The sequence below is a fragment of the Rhinoderma darwinii genome, chromosome 1 (assembly GCF_050947455.1).
Source record: "Rhinoderma darwinii isolate aRhiDar2 chromosome 1, aRhiDar2.hap1, whole genome shotgun sequence".
Classification (NCBI taxonomy): domain Eukaryota; kingdom Metazoa; phylum Chordata; class Amphibia; order Anura; family Rhinodermatidae; genus Rhinoderma; species Rhinoderma darwinii.
Genome location: NC_134687.1, coordinates 322113811 through 322137307, shown reverse-complemented (window position 1 = coordinate 322137307; position 23497 = coordinate 322113811). Strand labels below are relative to the sequence as shown.

General features: G+C 40.9%; 1 protein-coding gene across 12 annotated transcripts in view; it reads right to left on the bottom strand.

The window, feature by feature from the left end:
• Positions 1-23497, bottom strand: part of SHOC1 (shortage in chiasmata 1) — a 307702-nt gene that overhangs the window by 212355 nt on the left and 71850 nt on the right. For all 12 annotated transcript variants that reach the window (XM_075825602.1, XM_075825611.1, XM_075825607.1 and 9 more), the window contains 3 exons: positions 21519-21648; positions 20707-20786; positions 16162-16398 (listed from right to left, as the gene is read on the bottom strand). In XM_075825602.1, coding sequence (XP_075681717.1) covers positions 16162-16398; positions 20707-20786; positions 21519-21648 — 447 coding nt within the window. The remainder of the gene's footprint in view (positions 1-16161; positions 16399-20706; positions 20787-21518; positions 21649-23497) is intronic.

The window sequence follows — 23497 nt, the reverse complement described above, 5'->3', positions numbered from 1 at the left end:
TGCCTAGCACGGAAACCGGTCAAGATCCGCCCGGTGGCGGAGCCTGATCGGCTTCCGTAGCTGCCGGCAACATGGCGCCGGCTCAGGAGCTGATCCGGCGTCATCAGCTGTGGAAGTCAGCTGTATATTACAGTTGACATCCACCTGTAACGGCAGGAACCGGAGCTAGCTCCGATCCCTGCCACTAACCCCCTTCGATGCAGCAATCGAAAGTGATTGCTGCATCGTAGCGGTTACTAGCAGATCGCCAGCCCTGACAGGCAATCGGGACTGGCGACTGCTGCTATGGCAACAGGAGACACAATGGTCTCCTGCTCTGCCATTACGGAAGCCGATTAGGCTCCTCCGGGAGGCGAAGCCTAATCGGCTTGCTGTCAGTGAATAACTGACACATCTAATACATTGCCCTACGTAGGTAGTGCAATGTATTAGAAAAAAATTAATCTGACAGCTGGACCTTCAAGTCCCCTAGTGGGACTTGAGAAAAAGTGTAAAAAAAAGTATAAAAAAAGTGTAAAAAAAAGTGAAAAAAATAAAAGTTTGAAAACAATAAAAGTTTCAAGTAATTAAATAAAACACAATCCCCCTTTTACTCTTATCAAGTCCTTTATTATTGAAAAAAAATAATAAACCATACGTATTTGGTATCGCCGCGACCGTAACGAGCTGAGGTATCAAAATATTATATTATTTATTGCACGCGGTGAACAGCGTAAAAAAAACTGTAAAAAACGATATCAGAGTTTCTGTTTTTTGGTCAGTTTGCTCTATAAATATAGGAATAAAAAGTGATCAAAAAGTCGCACGTATTCCAAAAATGGTACCTATAAAAACTATAGCTCGTCTCGCAAAAAACAAGCCCTCATACAGCTCCGTCGACAAAAAAATTAAAAAGTTATGGTTCTCACAACTTGGCGACAGAAAAAATACATTATTTTTACAAAAGTAGTCTTATTGTGCAAAAAGTTGTAAAAAATAAAAAAGTCCTATAAAATAGGTATCGCCGGAATCGTACTGACTTGCAGAATAAAGTTAACATGTAGTTTATAACGCATGGTGAACGCTGTATAAATTTTTTTTAAATAAAACTATGCCAGAATTGCGTTTTTTTTGTTTACCTGACCTCCCAAAAAATAGGATAAAAGGTGATCATAAAGTCGCATGTACCCCAAAATGGTACCAATAATAACTACAGCTCGTCCCGCAAAAAACAGCCCTCATACAACTACGTCTATGAAGAAATAAAATTAGTTATGGCTCCAATAAGTCAGGAAATAAAAAATATGCAGTTGTGCCCAAGGGGAACATTTCTTCTGTTTGAAGAGGCGATTTATCAAGGACCTAAAATTAGGGAACCAGGAAAGGGAGGGCCCAAACATATCCGCTGGAAGCTCCTGTGCCCGTATTATACCAGGACAACACTTCCCAGCAAAATTCCCCAAACTGCAAAGGTGCGGAGTGTGGAGCAAAAGGGGGATAATAAAGGACGCCATATATCAGTGCGACACCGGCCTGTGCAGAAAGGATTGCTTAACAGCGTAACACACATCTATGCATAATTTTATTGTTTTTTTTTACCCCATTATTATACCGCCTGACTATGCCCCTTATATACTCCGCCCGGCTTACATGTACCGCCACATTATAAATGGAAACACCAGCAATACTCAAACAAAACTACTACCAAGCAAAATCCGCTCTCCAAAAGCCAAATGGCGTTTCCTCCCATCTGAACCCTACAGCGTCCCCCAACAGCAGTTTCCTTCCACATATATGGCACTGTCATACCCGGGAGAACCCTTTTAGCAATTTTTGGGGCGTGTGTCTCTAGCGTCATAAGCTGGGCACGACATATTTGCCACTGAAATGGCATATCTAGGGAAAAATATAAATTTTTAATTTGCACCATCCGCAGCGCATTCATTTATGGAAAAGACCTGTGGGGTGAAATGCTCACTACACCCCTTAATAAATGCCTTGAGGGGTGCAGTTTCCAAATGGGGTCACTTCTCAGGGGTTTCTTTTTATTATTTCACATCTGAGCCTCTGCAGTTGTGAACCAATACTTTGTAAATCGCCAAATTAGGCCTCAATTTGACATGGTACGCTTTCACTCCTGGAGACAAGTGCAGGTAAAAAAGTGGATCTTTTGATGGCGCTGCTGTGTGGTGAGAAGGATGTGAACCGGAGTCTCGAGGTATAGATAATAGGTTAAATTTATTAAGAGTGGCTACGCGTTTCAACGATGAACAATCGTCTTCCTCAGGCCATGCACATATCAGAGAGGACACATCTTATATAACATGTTGGTACAAATTAACATAATTGAAAAAAAAACCGCCAAATCTGACGGGGTCAAGGTGCGATCCTGACGTCACTCCCGTTTTTTTTGCTACTTCACAATGTTCACATTACGGGGCTATAAATACATAATATGTTTTAACATATAAGTTAAATATTTATTCATAAAATGAAGTACAATTAAAATAGTGATAGAGATAAATGAAGAATAAATAAAAGATAGCTGAGTTTGAAGTGAACAAAGCCGGGACGCGGCCTCGTTACCTAGGCAACAAAGCAGAAATCATAGCGAAGGAGCGAGTTGGTAGAACTGTGCTATCCATGGATAAGATATTGAACCCATTGAAAGCTACTTAAAGGAATGTATAATTTAAATAAAAAAATGTGTACATGAAAGCCGTATCGGGCATAGGCATTAATATATAGCTGTGCTGATAAAACATTAGGTAACTAAATTTGGCATGGTTAGCAACCTGGATCAGTTCTGTTTATAATTAAACCTTGTAGCATCTTAAAAATGGAATGTAAGTTTTAATTAGAGTATGCATATTTTTAAAAACAGGAATGTAAATCGAAGTGAACGAAGCCGGGACGTGGCCTCGTTACCAAGACAACCGGGTAGAGATCGTGAAATTAGAAGAACTATGCTAGCCGTGGGTTAGATATTGAACCCCTTAAAAGCTGCTTAAAGGTATGTATAATTTAAATAAAAGAATGTACATGAAAGCCATATCGGGCATAGGCATTAATATATAGCTGCGCTGATAAGACATTAGGTAACTAAATTTGGCGTGGTTAGCAACCTGGATCGGTCATGTTTATAATTAAACCATGTAGCATATTATAAATAGAATGTACATTTTAATTTTAATTGAAATATGCAGTATATTCTTTAAAAAGGAATGTAAATTGGAGTGAACGAAGCCGGGACGCGGCTTCGTTACTAAGGCAACCGGGTAGAGATCGTAGCAAGGAAGCGAATTAGAAGAACTATACTGGCCGTGGGTAAGATATTAAAACCATTAGAAGCTGCTTAAGGCATGTATAATTTAAACAAAAGAATGCATATGAAAGCCGTTTTAGGCATGGGCATTGATATATAGCTGCGCTAATAGAGCATTAGGTAACTAAATTTAGCGTGGTTAGCAAAAATTTGTTCGGTCCTGTTCATAATTAAACCATGCAGCATATTATAGAAGGAATGTAACTTTTTAAAAAAAAGATGCTGCATACTCTAATTAAAAAGGAATGTAAATTACTATTAGTGAGTTCGGAGTGAATGAAGCTGGGACGCGGCCTCGTTACCAAGACAACCGAGTAGAAATCATAGGGAAAAAAAAAAGCGAATTGGTGGAGCTACGCTTGCCCTAGGTAAGAAATTAAGAACTGCTTGAAAGACATGTATTGTTTAAATAAAAGAATGCATATGAATGACGTGTCGGGCATAGATAATCATCTGTGGCCGCGCTAATGAAACATTTGGGTAACTATGTTTAGCGTGGTAAGTAACCTTGTTTGGTCCAGAATATAATTAGAGTATGCAGCATATTTAAAACAGTATGAGGATCTTATACTTTAACACTACTGTACATGGAAAGAATATAATTGTGGTTTATATAAATCGGTCTATAGTGCGGAAATAAGGAACAATGGGATCAGAAGGCAAGGAAGGCAACACATACTCCAGGTAAAATGATAAAAAATAATAAAGTAAAATAAAATAAAATAAAAATAAAAAATAAATAAAAATAAATTTAATAAACTCAAACAGAGGGAACATTTTTGGATTTTTAAATTGCAGACTTTACATCCAAGAGGCTTGAATGACATCTCCGAATCATCTTTGGACTAACCTACACTTTTAAGAAAATATTTGAGGCTATGATCTCCAAATTATCACATATTATTTAACCTTTGTAATTTGTCTGCCTAGTTCACCCATTCATCAAGCATTCTCTTACATATTGTCCCTAAATATTTTCCTTTTGAAATTAGCAAAATCTTGCATACTTTTATTTTATTTTAATTTTATTTTTATTTTATTTTATTTTATTTTACTTTATTATTTTTTATCATTTTACCTGGAGTATGTGTTGCCTTCCTTGCCTTCTGATCCCATTGTTCCTTATTTCCGCACTATAGACCGATTTATATAAACCACAATTATATTCTTTCCATGTACAGTAGTGTTAAAGTATAAGATCCTCATACTGTTTTAAATATGCTGCATACTCTAATTATATTCTGGACCAAACAAGGTTACTTACCACGCTAAACATAGTTACCCAAATGTTTCATTAGCGCGGCCACAGATGATTATCTATGCCCGACACGTCATTCATATGCATTCTTTTATTTAACCGGTTAAGGACTAGGCTGTTTTACAGCTAAATGACCAGAGCAAATTTCACAATTTTGCTATGCGCTTCTTTAGATGACTATAACTCAGCAGGTGAATAAAGTTCATCTTTGAATTTTACACTCTTTTTAAAGGACAGATAGGGCTTTGTTTTAGTGGCATTTGTCAGTATATATAATTATTTTTTTTTTCTCTAAAGTGGGCAAAATTGGAAAAAAATGCAAGAATTTAACAATTGCGTCGGTTTATGCTAGCATTTTTCACACACGGTATAGACCACGGTCAAAATTCATCTCCTTTCACATTCTTCCACTTCTCCCGTGCATGGGGATACCAAATATGTGAGCCTTATTCACTGTGCGGGCATGTGCCAGGGCTTGGCATAAAAGGAGGCTTTTTGGCCTTTTCGGTCCAGGAATTTTGCATTTGATTTTATAGCCGTATACTGTTTTCTGGGGGGCCTAATGCTGCTGAAACATTAGAAACACCCCATAAATGACTTCATTCACACAAGTAGACCCCACAAGGTTTCCTTCAAGGGGTTTATCATATTTTTAGCAAGTCCAGTTTTCTTCTGAAAGTTTCTTGAATAAGATGGAACAAAATAAAATCAGCACTTTTTTAGCAAATGCGTCAGTTTAGGCTAGCATTTTTCACACACGGTATAGACCACGGTCAAAATTCATCTCCTTTCACATTCTTCCACTTCTCCCGTGCATGGGGATACCAAATATGTGAGCCTTATTCACTGTGCGGGCATGTGCCAGGGCTTGGCATAAAAGGAGGCTTTTTGGCCTTTTCGGTCCAGGAATTTTGCATTTGATTTTAGAGCCGTATACTGTTTTCTGGGGGGCCTAATGCTGCTGAAACATTAGAATCACCCCATAAATGACTTCATTCACACAAGTAGACCCCACAAGGTTTCCTTCAAGGGGTTTATCATATTTTTAGCAAGTCCAGTTTTCTTCTGAAAGTTTCTTGAATAAGATGGAACAAAATAAAATCAGCACTTTTTTAGCAAATGCGTCAGTTTAGGCTAGTATTTTTCACACACGGTATAGTCCACGGACAAAATTAATCTCCTTTCACATTCTTCCACTTCTCCCGTGCATGGGGATACCAAATATGTGTGCCTTATTCGCTGTGCGGGCATGTGCCAGGGCTTGGCATAAAAGGAGGCTTTTTGGCCTTTTCGGTCCAGGAATTTTGCATTTGATTTTAGAGCCGCATACTGTTTTCTGGGGGGCCTAATGCTGCTGAAACATTAGAAACACCCCATAAATGACTTCATTCACACAAGTAGACCCCACAAGGTTTCCTTCAAGGGGTTTATCATATTTTTAGACAGTCCAGTTTTCTTCTGAAAGTTTCTTGAATAAGATGGAACAAAATAAAATCAGCACTTTTTTAGCAAATGCGTCAGTTTAGGCTAGTATTTTTCACACACGGTATAGTCCACGGACAAAATTAATCTCCTTTCACATTCTTCCACTTCTCCCGTGCATGGGGATACCAAATATGTGTGCCTTATTCGCTGTGCGGGCATGTGCCAGGGCTTGGCATAAAAGGAGGCTTTTTGGCCTTTTCGGTCCAGGAATTTTGCATTTGATTTTAGAGCCGCATACTGTTTTCTGGGGGGCCTAATGCTGCTGAAACATTAGAAACACCCCATAAATGACTTCATTCACACAAGTAGACCCCACAAGGTTTCCTTCAAGGGGTTTATCATATTTTTAGACAGTCCAGTTTTCTTCTGAAAGTTTCTTGAATAAGATGGAACAAAATAAAATCAGCACTTTTTTAGCAAATGCGTCAGTTTAGGCTAGCATTTTTCACACACGGTATAGACCACGGTCAAAATTCATCTCCTTTCACATTCTTCCACTTCTCCCGTGCATGGGGATACCAAATATGCGTGCCTTATTTACTGTGCGGGCATGTGCCAGGGCTTGGCATAAAAGGAGGCTTTTTGGTCCAGGAATTTTGCATTTGATTTTAGAGCCGCATACTGTTTTCTGGGGGGTGTAATGCTGCTGAAACATTAGAATCACCCCATAAATGACTTCATTCGCACAAGTAGACCCCACAAGGTTTCCTTCAAGGGGTTTATCATATTTTTAGACAGTCCAGTTTTCTTCTGAAAGTTTCTTGAATAAGATGGAACAAAATAAAATCAGCACTTTTTTAGCAAATGCGTCAGTTTAGGCTAGCATTTTTCACACACGGTATAGACCACGGTCAAAATTCATCTCCTTTCACATTCTTCCACTTCTCCCGTGCATGGGGATACCAAATATGTGTGCCTTATTTACTGTGCGGGCATGTGCCAGGGCTTGGCATAAAAGGAGGCTTTTTGGTCCAGGAATTTTGCATTTGATTTTAGAGCCGCATACTGTTTTCTGGGGGGTGTAATGCTGCTGAAACATTAGAATCACCCCATAAATGACTTCATTCGCACAAGTAGACCCCACAAGGTTTCCTTCAAGGGGTTTATCATATTTTTAGACAGTCCAGTTTTCTTCTGAAAGTTTCTTGAATAAGATGGAACAAAATAAAATTAGCTTTTTTTTTTAACAAATGCGTCAGTTTATGCTAGCTTTTTCACACACAAAATGGACCACGGACAAAATTCATCGCATTTCACATTCTTCCTCTTCTCCCGTGCATGGGGATACCAAATATGTGTGCTTTATTCATGGGCATGTGCCAGGGCTTGGCATAAAAAGAGGCTTTTTGGCCTTTTCGGTCCAGGAATTCTGCACTTGATTTTATAGCCGCATACTGTTTTCTGGGGGGTGTAATGCTGCTGAAACATTGGAAACACCCCATAAATGACTTCGTTCACACAAGTAGACCCCACAAGGTTTCCTTCAAGGGGTTTATCATATTTTTAGCAAGTCCAGTTTTCTTCTGAAAGTTTCTTGAATAAGATGGAACAAAATAAAATCAGCACTTTTTTAGCAAATGCGTCAGTTTAGGCTAGTATTTTTCACACACGGTATAGACCACGGCCAAAATTCATCTCCTTTCACGTTCTTCCACTTCTCCCGTGCATGGGATACCAAATATGTGTGCCTTATTCACTGTGCGGGCATGTGCCAGGGCTTGGCATAAAAGGAGGCTTTTTGGCCTTTTCGGTCCAGGAATTCTGCACTTGACTTTATAGCCGCATACTGTTTTCTGGGGGGTGTAATGCTGCTGAAAGATTAGAATCACCCCATAAATGACTTCATTCACGCAAGCAGACCCCACAAGGTTTTCTTCAAGGGGTTTATCATATTTTTAGACAGTCCAGTTTTCTTCTGAAAGTTTCTTGAATAAGATGGAACAAAATAAAATTAGCAATTTTTTAGCAAATGCGTCAGTTTATACCAGCATTTTTCACACACGGCATAGACCACGGTCAAAATTAATCTCCGTTCACATTCTGCCACTTCTCCCGTGCACGGGGATACCAAATATGTGGCCTTATTTATCACATAGAGATGTAGGAGGGCGGACGATAGAAGAAGATTATTTCACATATCGCTTTTTTTCAAAGCTGGTTTTACAAAACTCAACAGAGTTTCTATAACACTTCCAAAATATCTGCTCGTCCACACTTACATTCTGCTCAGGGGTGTAGAGTTGCAGAAATAAATTATTCAGGGAATTTATTAGCGGTCTTATTTTGAACAACCGATCCCGGTTTGCATCGGTACTTGGGGGGGCCTGTGCGTTGTCATTGAAGTGGAGGAACCTCATTATTGTCTCATAACGAGACCTGGGCATTACTGCAGAATATACTGGGGTGGCTTGGGCGGGTCTTGTTGACCAGTAAGACCTAATGGAGGGCTTTTTGACAATACCCATATTTAGGGTGAGCCCCAAATTTTTTTTTAATTCCTGCAAATTGGTGGGCGTCCAATCTCTGGCATGGGTGGATGAAGGTTTCTGCCTTATATATTGCGTGGCATATAAATTTGTTTCGTGGACAATCTGATTTAGGATGTCGTCCGTTATAAATAAATGGAAGTAATCCATTTGGACAAAATTTGTATTGTCCACGGTTATGCCAGGAGTGGCAGTAAATCCGTGGATTCTAGGCCCAAAAGATGGGGCAGGTGCCCATACAAGAGCCTGGACTGGAGGGACCAGGCTGTCCCGTGCTACAGCGCTACTTGGCCCTGCGCTTTCATGTTCTGCAGTTTCGACTGCATCAGGGACAACGTCCCCTGAAGATGAACCTGAAGTGACGCTGTCATCGTCACTACCTAAAACAGGTTCCATCTCGAACGCCATCTCTGATGCGGTCTCCGACTCAGACCACAGCATGGCGTATGCCTCCTCGGCGCTAAACAACTTCCTCGCCATAACGTAACTAACACTAACACTAACTAAACAAATTTTATTTTTTTATTTTTTTTATAAAACACACAAACTAAGGCCCCATGCACACGACCGTGCCCGCAATTGCTGTCCGCGATCGCGGGCACGGCCGGCCGCTGACTGACAGCCGCATTTTCGGGCCGTGCTCCCATACAAAGTATGGGAGCACGGCCCGCAAAATGCGAAAGAACGGACATGTTCCATAATTCCCGGAACATTTCCACGGCACTGACACCCTTCCGTAGTGCTACTGAAAGGTGTCAGCGTTCAATGAAAGTGAATGGCTCAGTTTTTGCGGACCGCAGTTGCGGTCCGCAAAAACGGAGGTTTTTTGCTGTCGTGTGCATGGGGCCTAACTGCTATATATATCTACACTACCGCTAACAAAAAAATAAACCGCTATTGCTATATATATTATATATATGTGGATATATATATAATTATATACTCCCTACCTGCCTATTCTAATAGAATAAAAGAAAGAAAGGTAGATAGATAGAAAAAAAGATAGATGGATAGATAGATTGTATAGATAGATAGAAATCTATCTATACAGAGAATGTTTTATAGTGTAACTGTTTGTTTTTTTTTCACTGTAATCTTCTGGCAGCAATTCTCCCGAGTCTCTTTTTCTCCTCAAACTGAAACAATATTTGAGGAGAAGAAAAGAGGCAGGAGATTTACTGCCAGAAAACTCAAAATAAAACAAATGTGGTCGCTGTGATTTTCACAGCGACCACATGTTCAGGGACCATCAGATTGGTCCCTGATACTCTGCCCAGTGCCCAGAGCTGTTGGTAACAGCGAGGGCACAGGGCTGTGTGCACGCGATCGCGGGCACAGGGCTGTGTGCACGCGATCGCGTGCACACTGTTTTATAAGCAGAAATGCATGTGATCGCTGTGATTGGTTGTCACAGCGACCACATGTTCAGGGACCATCAGATTGGTCCCTGATACTCTGCCCAGTGCCCAGAGCTGTTGGTAACAGCGAGGGCACAGGGCTGTGTGCACGCGATCGCGTGCACACTGTTTTCTAAGCAGAAATGCATGTGATCGCTGTGATTGGTTGTCACAGCGATCACATGTTCAGGGGCCAAAAGATTGACCCCTGACATTCTGCCCAGTGCCCATGGCTGTTAGCAACAGCCAGGGCATAGAGCTGTGTGCACGCGATCGCGCGTGCACAGTCTCTGAAGTGCGGCCGTATATATACTATACGCCGGACTTTAGAGACCCTGACCGCTGGCCGTATATTTACGGCCAGCGGTCGGGAACCTGTTAAACAATACATGTCTTTCAAGCAGTTCTTAATTTCTTACCTAGGGCAAGCGTAGCTCCACCAATTCGCTTTTTTTTTTTCCTATGATTTCTACTCGGTTGTCTTGGTAACGAGGCCGCGTCCCGGCTTCGTTCACTCCGAACTCACTAATAGTAATTTACATTCCTTTTTAAAAAAAAGATGCTGCATACTCTAATTAAAAAGTTACATTCCTTCTATAATATGCTGCATGGTTTAATTATGAACAGGACCGAACAAATTTTTGCTAACCACGCTAAATTTAGTTACCTAATGCTCTATTAGCGCAGCTATATATCAATGCCCATGCCTAAAACGGCTTTCATATGCATTCTTTTGTTTAAATTATACATGCCTTAAGCAGCTTCTAATGGTTTTAATATCTTACCCACGGCCAGTATAGTTCTTCTAATTCGCTTCCTTGCTACGATCTCTACCCGGTTGCCTTAGTAACGAAGCCGCGTCCCGGCTTCGTTCACTCCAATTTACATTCCTTTTTATAGAATATACTGCATATTTCAATTAAAATTAAAATGTACATTCTATTTATAATATGCTACATGGTTTAATTATAAGCATGACCGATCCAGGTTGCTAACCACGCCAAATTTAGTTACCTAATGTCTTATCAGCGCAGCTATATATTAATGCCTATGCCCGATATGGCTTTCATGTACATTCTTTTATTTAAATTATACATACCTTTAAGCAGCTTTTAAGGGGTTCAATATCTAACCCACGGCTAGCATAGTTCTTCTAATTTCACGATCTCTACCCGGTTGTCTTGGTAACGAGGCCGCGTCCCGGCTTCGTTCACTTCGATTTACATTCCTGTTTTTAAAAATATGCATACTCTAATTAAAACTTACATTCCATTTTTAAGATGCTACAAGGTTTAATTATAAACAGAACTGATCCAGGTTGCTAACCATGCCAAATTTAGTTACCTAATGTTTTATCAGCACAGCTATATATTAATGCCTATGCCCGATACGGCTTTCATGTACACATTTTTTTATTTAAATTATACATTCCTTTAAGTAGCTTTCAATGGGTTCAATATCTTATCCATGGATAGCACAGTTCTACCAACTCGCTCCTTCGCTATGATTTCTGCTTTGTTGCCTAGGTAACGAGGCCGCGTCCCGGCTTTGTTCACTTCAAACTCAGCTATCTTTTATTTATTCTTCATTTATCTCTATCACTATTTTAATTGTACTTCATTTTATGAATAAATATTTAACTTATATGTTAAAACATATTATGTATTTATAGCCCCGTAATGTGAACATTGTGAAGTAGCAAAAAAACCGGGAGTGACGTCAGGATCGCACCTTGACCCCGTCAAATTTGGCGTTTTTTTTTTTTTTCAATTATGTTAATTTGTACCAACATGTTATATAAGATGTGTCCTCTCTGATATGTGCATGGCCTGAGGAAGACGATTGTTCATCGTTGAAACGCGTAGCCACTCTTAATAAATGTAACCTATTATCTATACCTCGAGACTCCGGTTCACATCCTTCTCACCACACAGCAGCGCCATCAAAAGATCCACTTTTTTACCTGCACTTGTCTCTACCTAAGCGGTCCCATCTTGGACACCGACTCGGATCTGGCAGCAGCACTGTGGATATTATACGCTTTGATACCTCCGTAATTCTGGTGAGCATACTCTTGTCATTGTTTCCTCACCCTGACCTACTGATCTACACAAGGTGGCGCCGTCCTTTTGTTCTTTATTTCGCTTTCACTCCTGAGCCTGGTCGAATGTCCAGGCAAAAGATTAGTGCCCCATGTAGGGTGTTTCTAAAACCAGGAAACCCAGCATAATAATTAGAGAGCTGTCTTGTTATGGTGGCACAAGCCGGGCACCACATATTGTCCACATATCTGTGGGAAAAAAAATCCCATTTTCACTCTGCAACATCGAGTTCACACTAATTTCTACAAAACACCTGCAGGGTTAAAATGCTTACTACACCACTAGGTAAATGCATTGAGGTGTGTAGTTTCCAAAATTGGGTCACTTCTGGGGGGTTTCCACTGTTTTGGGCCCACAGGCGCCCAGAAACCAATCCAGCAACATCTGCACTCCAAATGGCGGTCCTTCCCTTCTGAGCCCTGCCGTGTGCCCAAACAGCAGTTTATGACCACATATGGGGTATTGCCGTACTCGGGAGAAATTGCTTTACAAATGTTGGGTTCTTTTTTTTTCCTTTATTTGTTGCGAAAATGAAAAAAAATTGCGCTAAAGCTACGTCTTATTGAAGAAAAAGGATTGTTTTTATTTTCACTGCCCAATTCTAATAAATTCTATGAAACATCTGTGGGGTCAAAATGCTCACTACGCCCCTAGATGAATTCCTCAAGAGGTGTAGTTTCCTAAATGGTGTCACTTTTTGGGCGATTTCATTGTTTTGTCTCCTCAGGGACTTTGTAAATGTGACAAGGCCTCCGCAAACCATTCCTGCTAAATGTGATCTCCAAAAGCCAAATGGCACTCCATCCCTTCGAAGCCCTGCCGTGTGTCCTAACAGCAGTTTATTACCACATGTGGGGTATTCTTTTACTCGGGAGAAATTGGTTTACAAATTTTACGGTGCTTTTTCTCCTTCAGTCCTTGTGGAAATGAGAAAAAATTAGCTAAACCTACATTTTCTTTGAAAAAATTTAGATTGTCATTTTCAGGGCCTACTTCCAATAATTTATGCAAAAAACCTGTTGGGTCAAAACGCTCATTATACCCCTAGATAATTTCCTCAATGGGTGTAGTTTCCAAAATGGGGTCACTTGTGGGGGGTTTCCACTGTTTTGTCCCCTCAGGGGCTTTGTAAATGTGACATGGCCTCTGCAAACCATTCCTGCTAAACTTGAGCTCCAAAAGCCAAATAGCGCTCTTTCCCTTCTCAGCCACGCCGTGTCTCCAAACAACCGTTTATTACCACATGTGGGGTATTGTTTTACTCGGGAGAAATTGCTTTACAAATTTTATGGTGCTTTTTCTCCTTTAGTCCTTGTGGAAATGAGAAAAAAAAAAAATCGCTAAACCTACATTTTCTTTGAAAAAATGTTAATTTTAATTTTCACGGCCTACTTCCAATAATTTCTGTAAAAAACTTGTGCTGTCAAAATGCTCACTATACCACTAGATAATTTCCTTGAGGTGTGTAGTTTCCCAGATGGGGTCACTTTTGGGGGATTTTGACTGTTTTGGCACCGCAAGAGCCCTTCAAACCTGACATGGTGCCTAAAATTTATTCTGACAAAAATAAGGCCCCAAAATCCACTAGGTGCTCCTTTGCTTCTGAGGCCGGTGCTTCAGTCCAGTAGCATACTAGGGCCACATGTGGGATTTTTCCTTAAACTGCAGAAACCGGACAACAAAAGCGGGTGTTGCATTTCTCTGGTAAAACCTTCTGTGTTATAAAAAAAATTGTATTAAAAATTTATTTCTGCAAAAAAATATGAAATTTGTAAATTTAATCTCTACTTTGCTTTAATTCCTCTGAAATGTGTAAAGGGTTAAGACATTTTCTAAATGCGGTTTTGAATACTTTGAGGGGTGAAGTTTTTAAAATGGGGTGACTTTTTGGGGGTTTCTAATATATAAGGCCTTCAAAGCCACTTCACAACTGAACTGGCCCCTGTAAAAATGGCCTTTTGTAATTTCTTGAAAATGTGAGAAATTGCTGCTAAAGTTCTAAGCCTTGTGATGTCATAGAAAAATAAAAGGATGTTCAAAAAACAATTCCAATCTAAGGTAGACATATGGGGGATGTTAATTAGCAACAATTTTGTGTGGTATAACTGCGTGTCTTACAAGCAGATACATTTAAATTGAGAAAAATGCACATTTTTGAAATTTTTCGCTAAATTTTGGTGTTTTTCACAATTAAATACTGAACATATCGAGCAAATTTTGCCAGTAACTTAAAGTCCAATGTGTCACGAGAAAGCAATCTCAGAATCTTGGATAGGTGAAAGCATTCCGGAGTTATTACCACATAAAGTGACACATGTCAGATTTGAAAAATGAGGCTCGGTCAGGAAGGTCAAAAGTGGCTAAAGAGGGAAGGGGTTAAAAGGGTTTTTATTGTGCAAACGTAGTAAAACATAAATAACCTTTACATTTGTGGTGTCGCCATAATTGTACCAACCCATACAATAAAGGTAACATGTTATTTAAGCTGCATCGTGAATGGCGTAAATTTAAAAAGCAGAAAACTATGCTGGAATAGTTGATTTTTCCATTTTTTTCCCCCAAAAAAAGTTAATGAAAGTTAATCAATATACTATAAGCACCCAAAAATGGTGCTATTAAAAATAAAATTCGTCCCGCAAAAAAACAAGCTCTCATACGACTACGTCGACAGAAAAATAAAAAAAGTTATGGCCCTCAGAACGAGGTGATAAGAAAACAAAAACAATCACTGCATCCTCAAGGCCAAAAATAGCTGCAATTCTTAAGGGGTTAAGACACACAGTGGCACCCAGACTGCAATACGGGTCCACAGTGCATACCATATCGTAGTCTGTCTGGTGCGTCCATGCACCTCAGCTTGCCAAAGCATTGTTTCCAAAAGAGAATACATGTGTTGGAGAGTGCCACAATTATGATTCTTTTTAATTCTCATTGGAAAATAATTGGAGGTGTACGGAGATTTACCAGAGGCCTGTAGAATATTTTGGGTAGCTTATTCGTGCCTTGTACAATACAGATCCCGGATATGGTCATGTGCATGAGGCCTAAGGTAAATGAATTTATGACTGAAATGTCATAGGCCACATTATCATCAAAATGTAAAAGGGTTACAAAGGTGATTCTGTGTACGAAAGATAGAGCTTTCGTAAGAATAACACTACATAAGCACTATAATAAATACAATCATAAATTCTTTTTTCTAGCATTGGTTATTAATCGGATTCAGAAGGACTTCTTGTTTTGTTAAACTAAGGATACTACTGGCAGAGCCACCATGGCGTTCTCTCTGGAGGGTGGAGCTTTCATAAGAATAACACTACATAAACACTATAATAAATACAATCTTAAATTATTTTTTTCTAGCATTTTTTCTATTAATCGGATTCAGAAGGACTTCTTGTTTTATTAAACTAAGGATACTACTGGCAGAGCGGCGTGTTGGCCTGTCCGAGACATTACGTCACAATTGCAACAGGACGCAACAGCTCTACTCTTCCTGTGAAATGTTGCTCCAGCCGCAAGATCAGAACCCGGCTTCGGAAGTCTCTTTCTTAGTCCCTAAAAGGGGAATTGCTTCAATCTTCTAGTGCTTTGTTATCATCCCAGGTGATCCGTTGCCTGGCGTTTATTTCTGTTAAACCCTGGGATTCACCTTTGTTTGACCTGGGTTACATCATGGTTCCGATTGATCTAATTTGTCCATTTACCTACCTCTGGCTTAACCCTTACCCAGTCTTCAGACATTGATTTCTGGACCCGACCCTGCCCACTTGTTGCCAACCCGGATCTGTTTGACCTCAAGAAGTTTCATACCCGCCATTTACAGCCCGACTCTATTTTGGGGACTGTGACCTGGGAATTTTACCGGAATAGTTGGCACCTCGGGTTAGCCTGCACCAACTCAATAAAGGTCCCAGTCATACATTGTTGCTGCTGGCTGCTACAACTTTCCGCAACTCTGCTTTACCACCCCTGAGATGTCCCGCCAGGCAATGCAATTTTTCTGCATTGTCTTCGAAACATCATCCAAGACCCGATCACGCTAGCTTAGGACCGGCATCCAGGTACGCTCTTGGACTTAATAGTTTTATATGTAGCATTACAGTTCATCTGGCTAGTATTAACTTACCTTCTGGCTTGTCGGCTATAATTGTCTTGAATGACTCGATTTCTGTTGGATTAAGGTTTTCTCCACTGGGAATATTTGTATTTAAGTGCTCTATGATGTTAGGGTCTTTCATGCTCGATCCAAGTTTACTCCAGTCTTCTTCCAAAGTAAGATCCAGAGATGTATCTGGTTTGATGGATATTTTCCCTTTCAGTTCCTCAATAGTAAGATGCTCTGATCTATCTTTAATAAGTGGAACTGAAAAATGCAACACCTAGTTATTTCAGTTTACACTAAGGAATAGCGGACATAGAAGTAAAACACAAACAGAAATAAGCACCAGCCTGGTTAATATCAGTAAATATCAACATCTATCGTGACAAACTACAGGCAAAGCATGTAGGCTAGAAACACTAGCACGGTGTGAATATGGGGAGTTACTTTTGTTATGGAATTACAACACAAGTACATTTGCAATCCATAGAACGTTAGTTATCAGCTGGACATCAGAGAACAAGTAGGTAGGGAAAGTTAAGTGGGGGTCACCCTGACCATTACAATTAAATAAGTACCATTGTACTAATCATAATATAAATTTAGAGGAAAGGAACTTTAGATCCAAAATGTAACGTTGGCTACGAGTAACAAATACTACGAGTCCTGGATTTAGTGTAAGGAGTGAAAAAAATTTCATAGTCATTTTAAGGCTACATGTACACTTTGCGTATTTTGCAGCGAAAAATACGCACGAAAACAACAGCAATACGAAGGTAAAAACAGCACCAGATGGTGTATTTCTTGATGCGGTTTTAAATTTTGATGGGTAAATTGCGGCGTTTTCATGCGATTTTCCTCTGCACTAGGCAATAGTATTTGCAATCGGAAACGCAAGATAAATTGACATGCTGCGGATTTTAAAATCCCCACCGCAGTTCAATTTACATGCGGAAAAATACTGCAGCGTGTACATGAGATTTCCTAGAATATCATTTTCAATGCTAGCACTGTATTACGTTGCAGTTTTTCCGCACGTAATACGCATCATGTGCGTTGACCCTAACAGTTCCTGTTGCAGATTATTTAGCTCAAATGAGGAGATTGGGGTGCTATCCACCCGGAAGCATTTATTCAAAAGCAGGTTAGATCAAATGAAGTACTTTCAACCACAAGTGGGCAATAGAATGGTATGTTTGGTATAAGTAATATATGTCCCGAGAGTCGCATACCCTCATACCAAAGTTGAATTTTCAGCGTTTACTTGGAGTTTAAAGGGGTTGTCCATTATTTATTTGTTCTATTAATTTATTTATAGAATAGGAAAATATACAGATGTCTAATATACATGTATTTAAAATTCTGCTCACAAACCTTTTTTTTTATATCAGTGCAGTTGTCTCTGTCTAAAAATAAAAAAAGTTGTATAGCCCACAAATTTGACCATAAAAAACACCCATAACTGAATGGACAGTCATGTGAGCCACATCATGTGATCATTGGCATTCAGGAAACACTGTCCAGTTATAGAATAAGTGCAAAATAGGTTATTGAGGAGCAGAAATGTTTTAAGTATTTCTACCTACAGCAACATCTCATCATCATGTCTGTCAGGGTATGTTCACACGGGCTATTTACGGACGTAAATCGGGCGTTTTTGCCCCGAATTACGCCCGAAAATAGCGCCTCAATAGCGCTGACAAACATCTGCCCATTGAAAGCAATGGGCAGACATTTGTCTGTTCACACGAGGCGTATATTTACGCGCCGCTGTCAAATGACGGCGCGTAAATAGACGCCCGCGTAGAAGAAGTGACCTGTCACTTCTTTGGCCGTAATTGGAGCCGCTATTCATTGACTCCAATGAATAGCAGCGCTAATTACGGCCGTAATTGACGCGGCGTTCAAGTGCCTGCACATGCCGGTACGGCTGAAATTACGGGGATGTTTTCAGGCTGAAACATCCCCGTAATTTCAGCCGTTACGGACCCCCGCCGTGTGAACATACCCTCAGTCTCTGCATAGGAACAGCCCTAACATTTTTCTCACTGTCTCTGCAGTGTGTGTGGTGTTTTTTTTTTTTTTAATTTAACTTTAACAACATGACAACATCCCCTAGACACAGGCAGTTATTTTATAAATCATCTAGAGACAGTGAATCAATTGTTTATCAGTGTGTGTGTGTGTGTGTGTGTGTGTGTGTGTGTGTGTGTGTGTGTGTGTGTGTGTGTGTGTGTGTGTTTTATAGGGTTGCATGATGCATCAAAACTCCGGTACTGTTTCGATACTCTGCATCTCCAAACGGTTCGATACCGCTATTTCCTGTATTTCGATACTTAGCTGCGCATACATGAATGTATGAGAGCGGGGCTGTGGCTGTGTAATTCAGCCATTGCCCCACTCCTGAGTCCTGATAACAAGTGAGCGCTGTCAGGATGATGCGATGCGACCAGCGCTGCACTAATGAGCGGCGGCACTGAAGGCAGAACATGGCGGGCGCTCTACAAAACACCCCCATGTTCTATCTTCAGTGCCTAAACTGCCGCTCATTAGTGCAGCGCTGGCCGCATTACCTCATGCTGACCGCGCGCGCACTTCTGTCAAGAGTGGGGCAATGACTGTATTACACAGCTGCAGCCCCGCTCTATAACGGCGGAGATCAGAGAAACCTCTCAACTCTGCCGTTATTCCCCTGAATGCTGCGATCACAGCTGACTGCAGCATTCAGGAGAAAATGAGAAGGGGGATGCCCATGGATCGCGTCACAGGGAATTCCTGGGACGCGATCGAGGGCCATACCATATATGGGCAGACAGCCCAGGGTCTATTGACGGACCCCAGGGCTGTCTTACCATATTTCTTGTTGTTAGGGCAAACTGAGGTATGTCCTAACAACTGCCTGTGTACTATCCATACGCAGGCTAATGTACTGGCACATATCTGCTATATGTCAGTACATTAAAGTTTAAAAATAAAAGTAAAAACAAAGTAATGTTAAATAAAAAAATAAATAAATACACATTCACCTTTTTTACAATAAACATTAAAATAAGTCTCAATACATAAAATATTCACACATTCAGTATTGGCGCGGCCGTAATAACCTGCACAACAATTTTTTGGGATAATTTATGATGTGTACGCTGTAAAAAATAAAATAAACACTGCTTTCTTTAACTTATTAATGTGGGGCACGAGGTGCGATGAATTTAACCTCCATGTGCCTCACATTAATAGTAATTAACCCCATCATGTACCTCACACATTAACCCATTATGACTGAGAAACATGATGGGATTAATTACTATTAATGTGAGGCACATTCAAAATTCATCACACCACGCGCCTCACATCAGAAAACGGAAGAACTTTTTTTTTTATTACTGTTGGCAAAGTATCGAAATTGGTATAGAGATCGCAATACTAAACGAAGTATCGGTATCGAAGTCCAAATTCTGGTATCGTGACATCTAGTGTGTTATACCATTCTACTGTGACAGGTACCTCATGCACTATACTAAGGCCTCATGCACACGACCGTATTTTTTCCCACCCGTAAATACTGGCGTAAATACGGGTCCGGTGTCACACGTATTCCACCCGTTTTGCACCAGTATTTACGAACCTGTGCCCGTAAATATGGGTCCGGTGTCACCCGTATTCCACCCGTATTTACAGGCACGTTTTTGGCGGCAAAATAGCACTGCACTAATCGGCAGCCCCTTCTCTCTATCAGTGCAGGATAGAGAGAAGGGACAGCCTTTTCTGTAATAAAAGTTAAAGAAATTCATACTTACCCGGCCGTTGTCTTGGTGACGCGTCCCTCTCTTCACATCCAGCCCGACATCCCTGGATGACGCGGCAGTCCATGTGACCGCTGCAGCCTGTGATTGACCTGTGATTGGCTGCAGCGGTCACATGGCCTGAAACGTCATCCAGGACGTCGGGCCGGATGTCGAGAGGGACGCGTCACCAAGGCAACGGGCGGGAGACCGGACTGGAGGAAGCAGGAAGTTGTCGGTAAGTATGAAAGTCTTTTATTTTTATTTTTTACAGGTTTATACTGATCGGTAGTCACTGTCCAGGGTGCTGAAAGAGTTAACTGATCGGCAGTAACTCTTTCAGCACCCTGGACAGTGACTATTTACTGACGTCGCTTAGCAACGCTGCCGTAATGACGGGTGCACACATGTAGCCACCCGTCATTACGAGAGCTCCATAGACTTCTATGGACTGTCCGTGCCGTTATTACGGCCTGAAATAGGACATGTTCTATCTTTTTCAACGGCACGGGCACCTTCCCGTGAGAAAACGGGAAGGCACCCGTCGCCAATAGAAGTCTATGAGCCCGTTATTACGGGTCGTAATTACGACCCGTAATAACGGGAGTTTTTACGGTCGTGTGTATGAGGCCTGAATGTATGTGAGCAGAATTTCTAATACATGTATATTAGAAAACTATGATTTTCTATTCTACAAATGAATAATAAAAAAAAAAACTGGACAACCCCTTTTTAACTACTGAGAATCACTTAATTGTGCCTTAGTTTCTGCTTCCCATAGTCATTTTACCTTTAAGTAACAGCGGTTTAACATCAGTATGGCTCCCAAAGCATTCCAAAATGTCGTTGTCAGCATCTGTAATGTTAAAGCTTGAACACAAGATATCAGTAGTTAGACGCTAAACTTTAGTAATGTTTTTAATTGGCAGCAGTTATTATAGCTCTAGTAAAATAAGGGTATGTTCACACGAGGGCGTCCGTTACGGCTGAAATTACGGGGATGTTTCAGCCTGAAAACATCCCAGTAATTTCAGCCGTAACGGCATGTGCAGGCGCTTGAACGCCGCGTCCATTACGGCCGTAATTAGCGCTGCTATTCATTGGAGTCAATGAATAACGGCTCCAATTACGGCCAAAGAAGTGACAGGTCACTTCTTTGACGCGGGCGTCTATTTACGCGCCGTCATTTGACAGCGGCGCGTAAATTTACGCCTCGTGTGAACAGACAAACGTCTGCCCATTGCTTTCAATGGGCAGATGTTTGTCAGCGCTATTGAGGCGCTATTTTCAGACGTAATTCGGGGCAAAAACGCCCGAATTACGTCCGTAAATAGGCCGTGTGAACATACCCTAAAGGTCACTTCGTTTTAGAACTACAAATGACTAGATCAAACCAAATTATTCAGTATCGCCATGTGTGTCAAACAAACAAAAACAAAAAAAGACACATTTGTTTATGTAAAAATAATTTCAATGTTCACATTTAGAGAGTAGTTTAGGAGAGCATATACTAGTTTTTTTATTTCTTGTGTCTTCATAGAGAAATTCACTTGTTCATATTATTTCCAAAAACTATACCACAAAACAGTCTATGGAACTCACGTAGTAGAAATAGGTGATAGTTCCTCTGCTGTGAGATTGATACAATTCTTGTTCATTGTATCTTCAGGCTTCGAGCATGGTGGAGTGATGGGAACCTCTATCTCATAGTCATGATATGACCTGAAAGAGACTTAGGGGAAAAAACATTTACAATCAGCGATTTCTTAGCCAACTAAATAGTTGAAGACTGTATCAAAAACCTCTTATAAAGATTTTTCCTTAAAATTGTAATTGAAGTTAAAGCCTTTAATCCCTTCCCGCCCAATCACGTAACTGTACGTGAAAATCGGCGGTGCGTTCCTGCCTTCTCAGGTACAGTTACATGACGACGACACTAACCTGTCACCATGTCAGATGACATGGCGATAGCGGGCAGATCACGGCGGCGAGTGACAGACACTCACCGCTCGCCGGCACAGGACCAATCAGAGTGGTCCTGTGACGTCGATGGCTGTGATTGGTCATTCAAAACTGAATGACCAATCACAGCATATGTAAACAAAAGACGCAGATTTCTTCTTATCACCGGCTCTGACAAGCTCATTTCTGTCAGAGAGCTTGTGAGAGTCGGTGTGTGAAGCCCTGTGAAAAAAGAAAAGTGAAAGAAACTTAATAAAGATCTCTCCTAGATCTCCCCAGATCTCTCCTGTCCCAGTAATTAGAGAATAGCCCCCAAATTGCCCACCCATTACCCCAGTGAAATTACTGCGCCGTATTACTTTAGGCAATAGCCTAAATACCCCCAGATCGCCCCCTGAGAGTACATTGAGCCGTGTCAGTGTCCATACGATCCACACAGATCGCCACCATTCAGTGTTGCCGTGCCACATACAGTGACAGTTTTACACAGTGATCCAGTCGGTTACATCCCGCTCCTACATTTTTGAGAGCGCCAGTTTTTTCTCTAGTTAATACAAAAAAAATATACACTACCGTTCAAAAGTTTGGGGTCACCCAGACAATTTTGTGTTTTCCATGAAAACTCACACTTATATTTAGCAAATGAGTTGCAAAATGACTAGAAAATATAGTCAAGACATTGACAAGGTTAGAAATAATGATTTTTATTTGAAATAATAATTTTCTCCTTCAAACTTTGCTTTTGTCTTGGAATGTTCCATTTGCAGCAATTACAGCATTGCAGACCTTTGGCATTCTAGCTGTTAATTTTCTGAGGTAATCGGGAGAAATTTCACCCCATGCTTCCAGAAGCCCCTCCCACAAGTTGGATTGGCTTGATGGGCACTTCTTGCGTACCATACGGTCAAGCTGCTCCCACAACAGCTCTATGGGGTTGAGATCTGGTGACTGCGCTGGCCACTCCATTACAGATAGAATACCAGCTGCCTGCTTCTTCCCTAAATAGTTCTTGCATAATTTGGAGGTGTGCTTTGGGTCATTGTCCTGTTGTAGGATGAAATTGGCTCCAATCAAGCGCTGTCCACAGGGTATGGCATGGCATTGCAAAATGGAGTGATAGCCTTCCTTATTCAAAATCCCTTTCACCTTGTACAAATCTCCCACTTTACCAGCACCAAAGCAACCGCAGACCATCACATTACCTCCACCATGCTTGACAGATGGCGTCAGGCACTCTTCCAGCATCTTTCCAGTTGTTCTGCGTCTCACAAATGTTCTTCTGTGTGATCCAAACACCTCAAACTTCGATTCGTCTGTCCATAACACTTTTTCCAATCTTCCTCTGTCCAATGTCTGTGTGCTTTTGCCCATATTAATCTTTTCCTTTTATTATCCAGTCTCAGATATGGCTTTTTCTTTGCCACTCTGCCCTGAAGGCCAGCGTCCCGGAGTCGCCTCTTCACTGTAGACGTTGACACTGGCGTTTTGCGGGTACTATTTAATGAAGCTGCCAGTTGACGACCTGTGAGGCGTCTATTTCTCAAACTAGAGACTCTAATGTACTTGTCTTGTTGCTCAGTTGTGCAGCGGGGCCTCCCACTTCTCTCTCTACTCTGGTT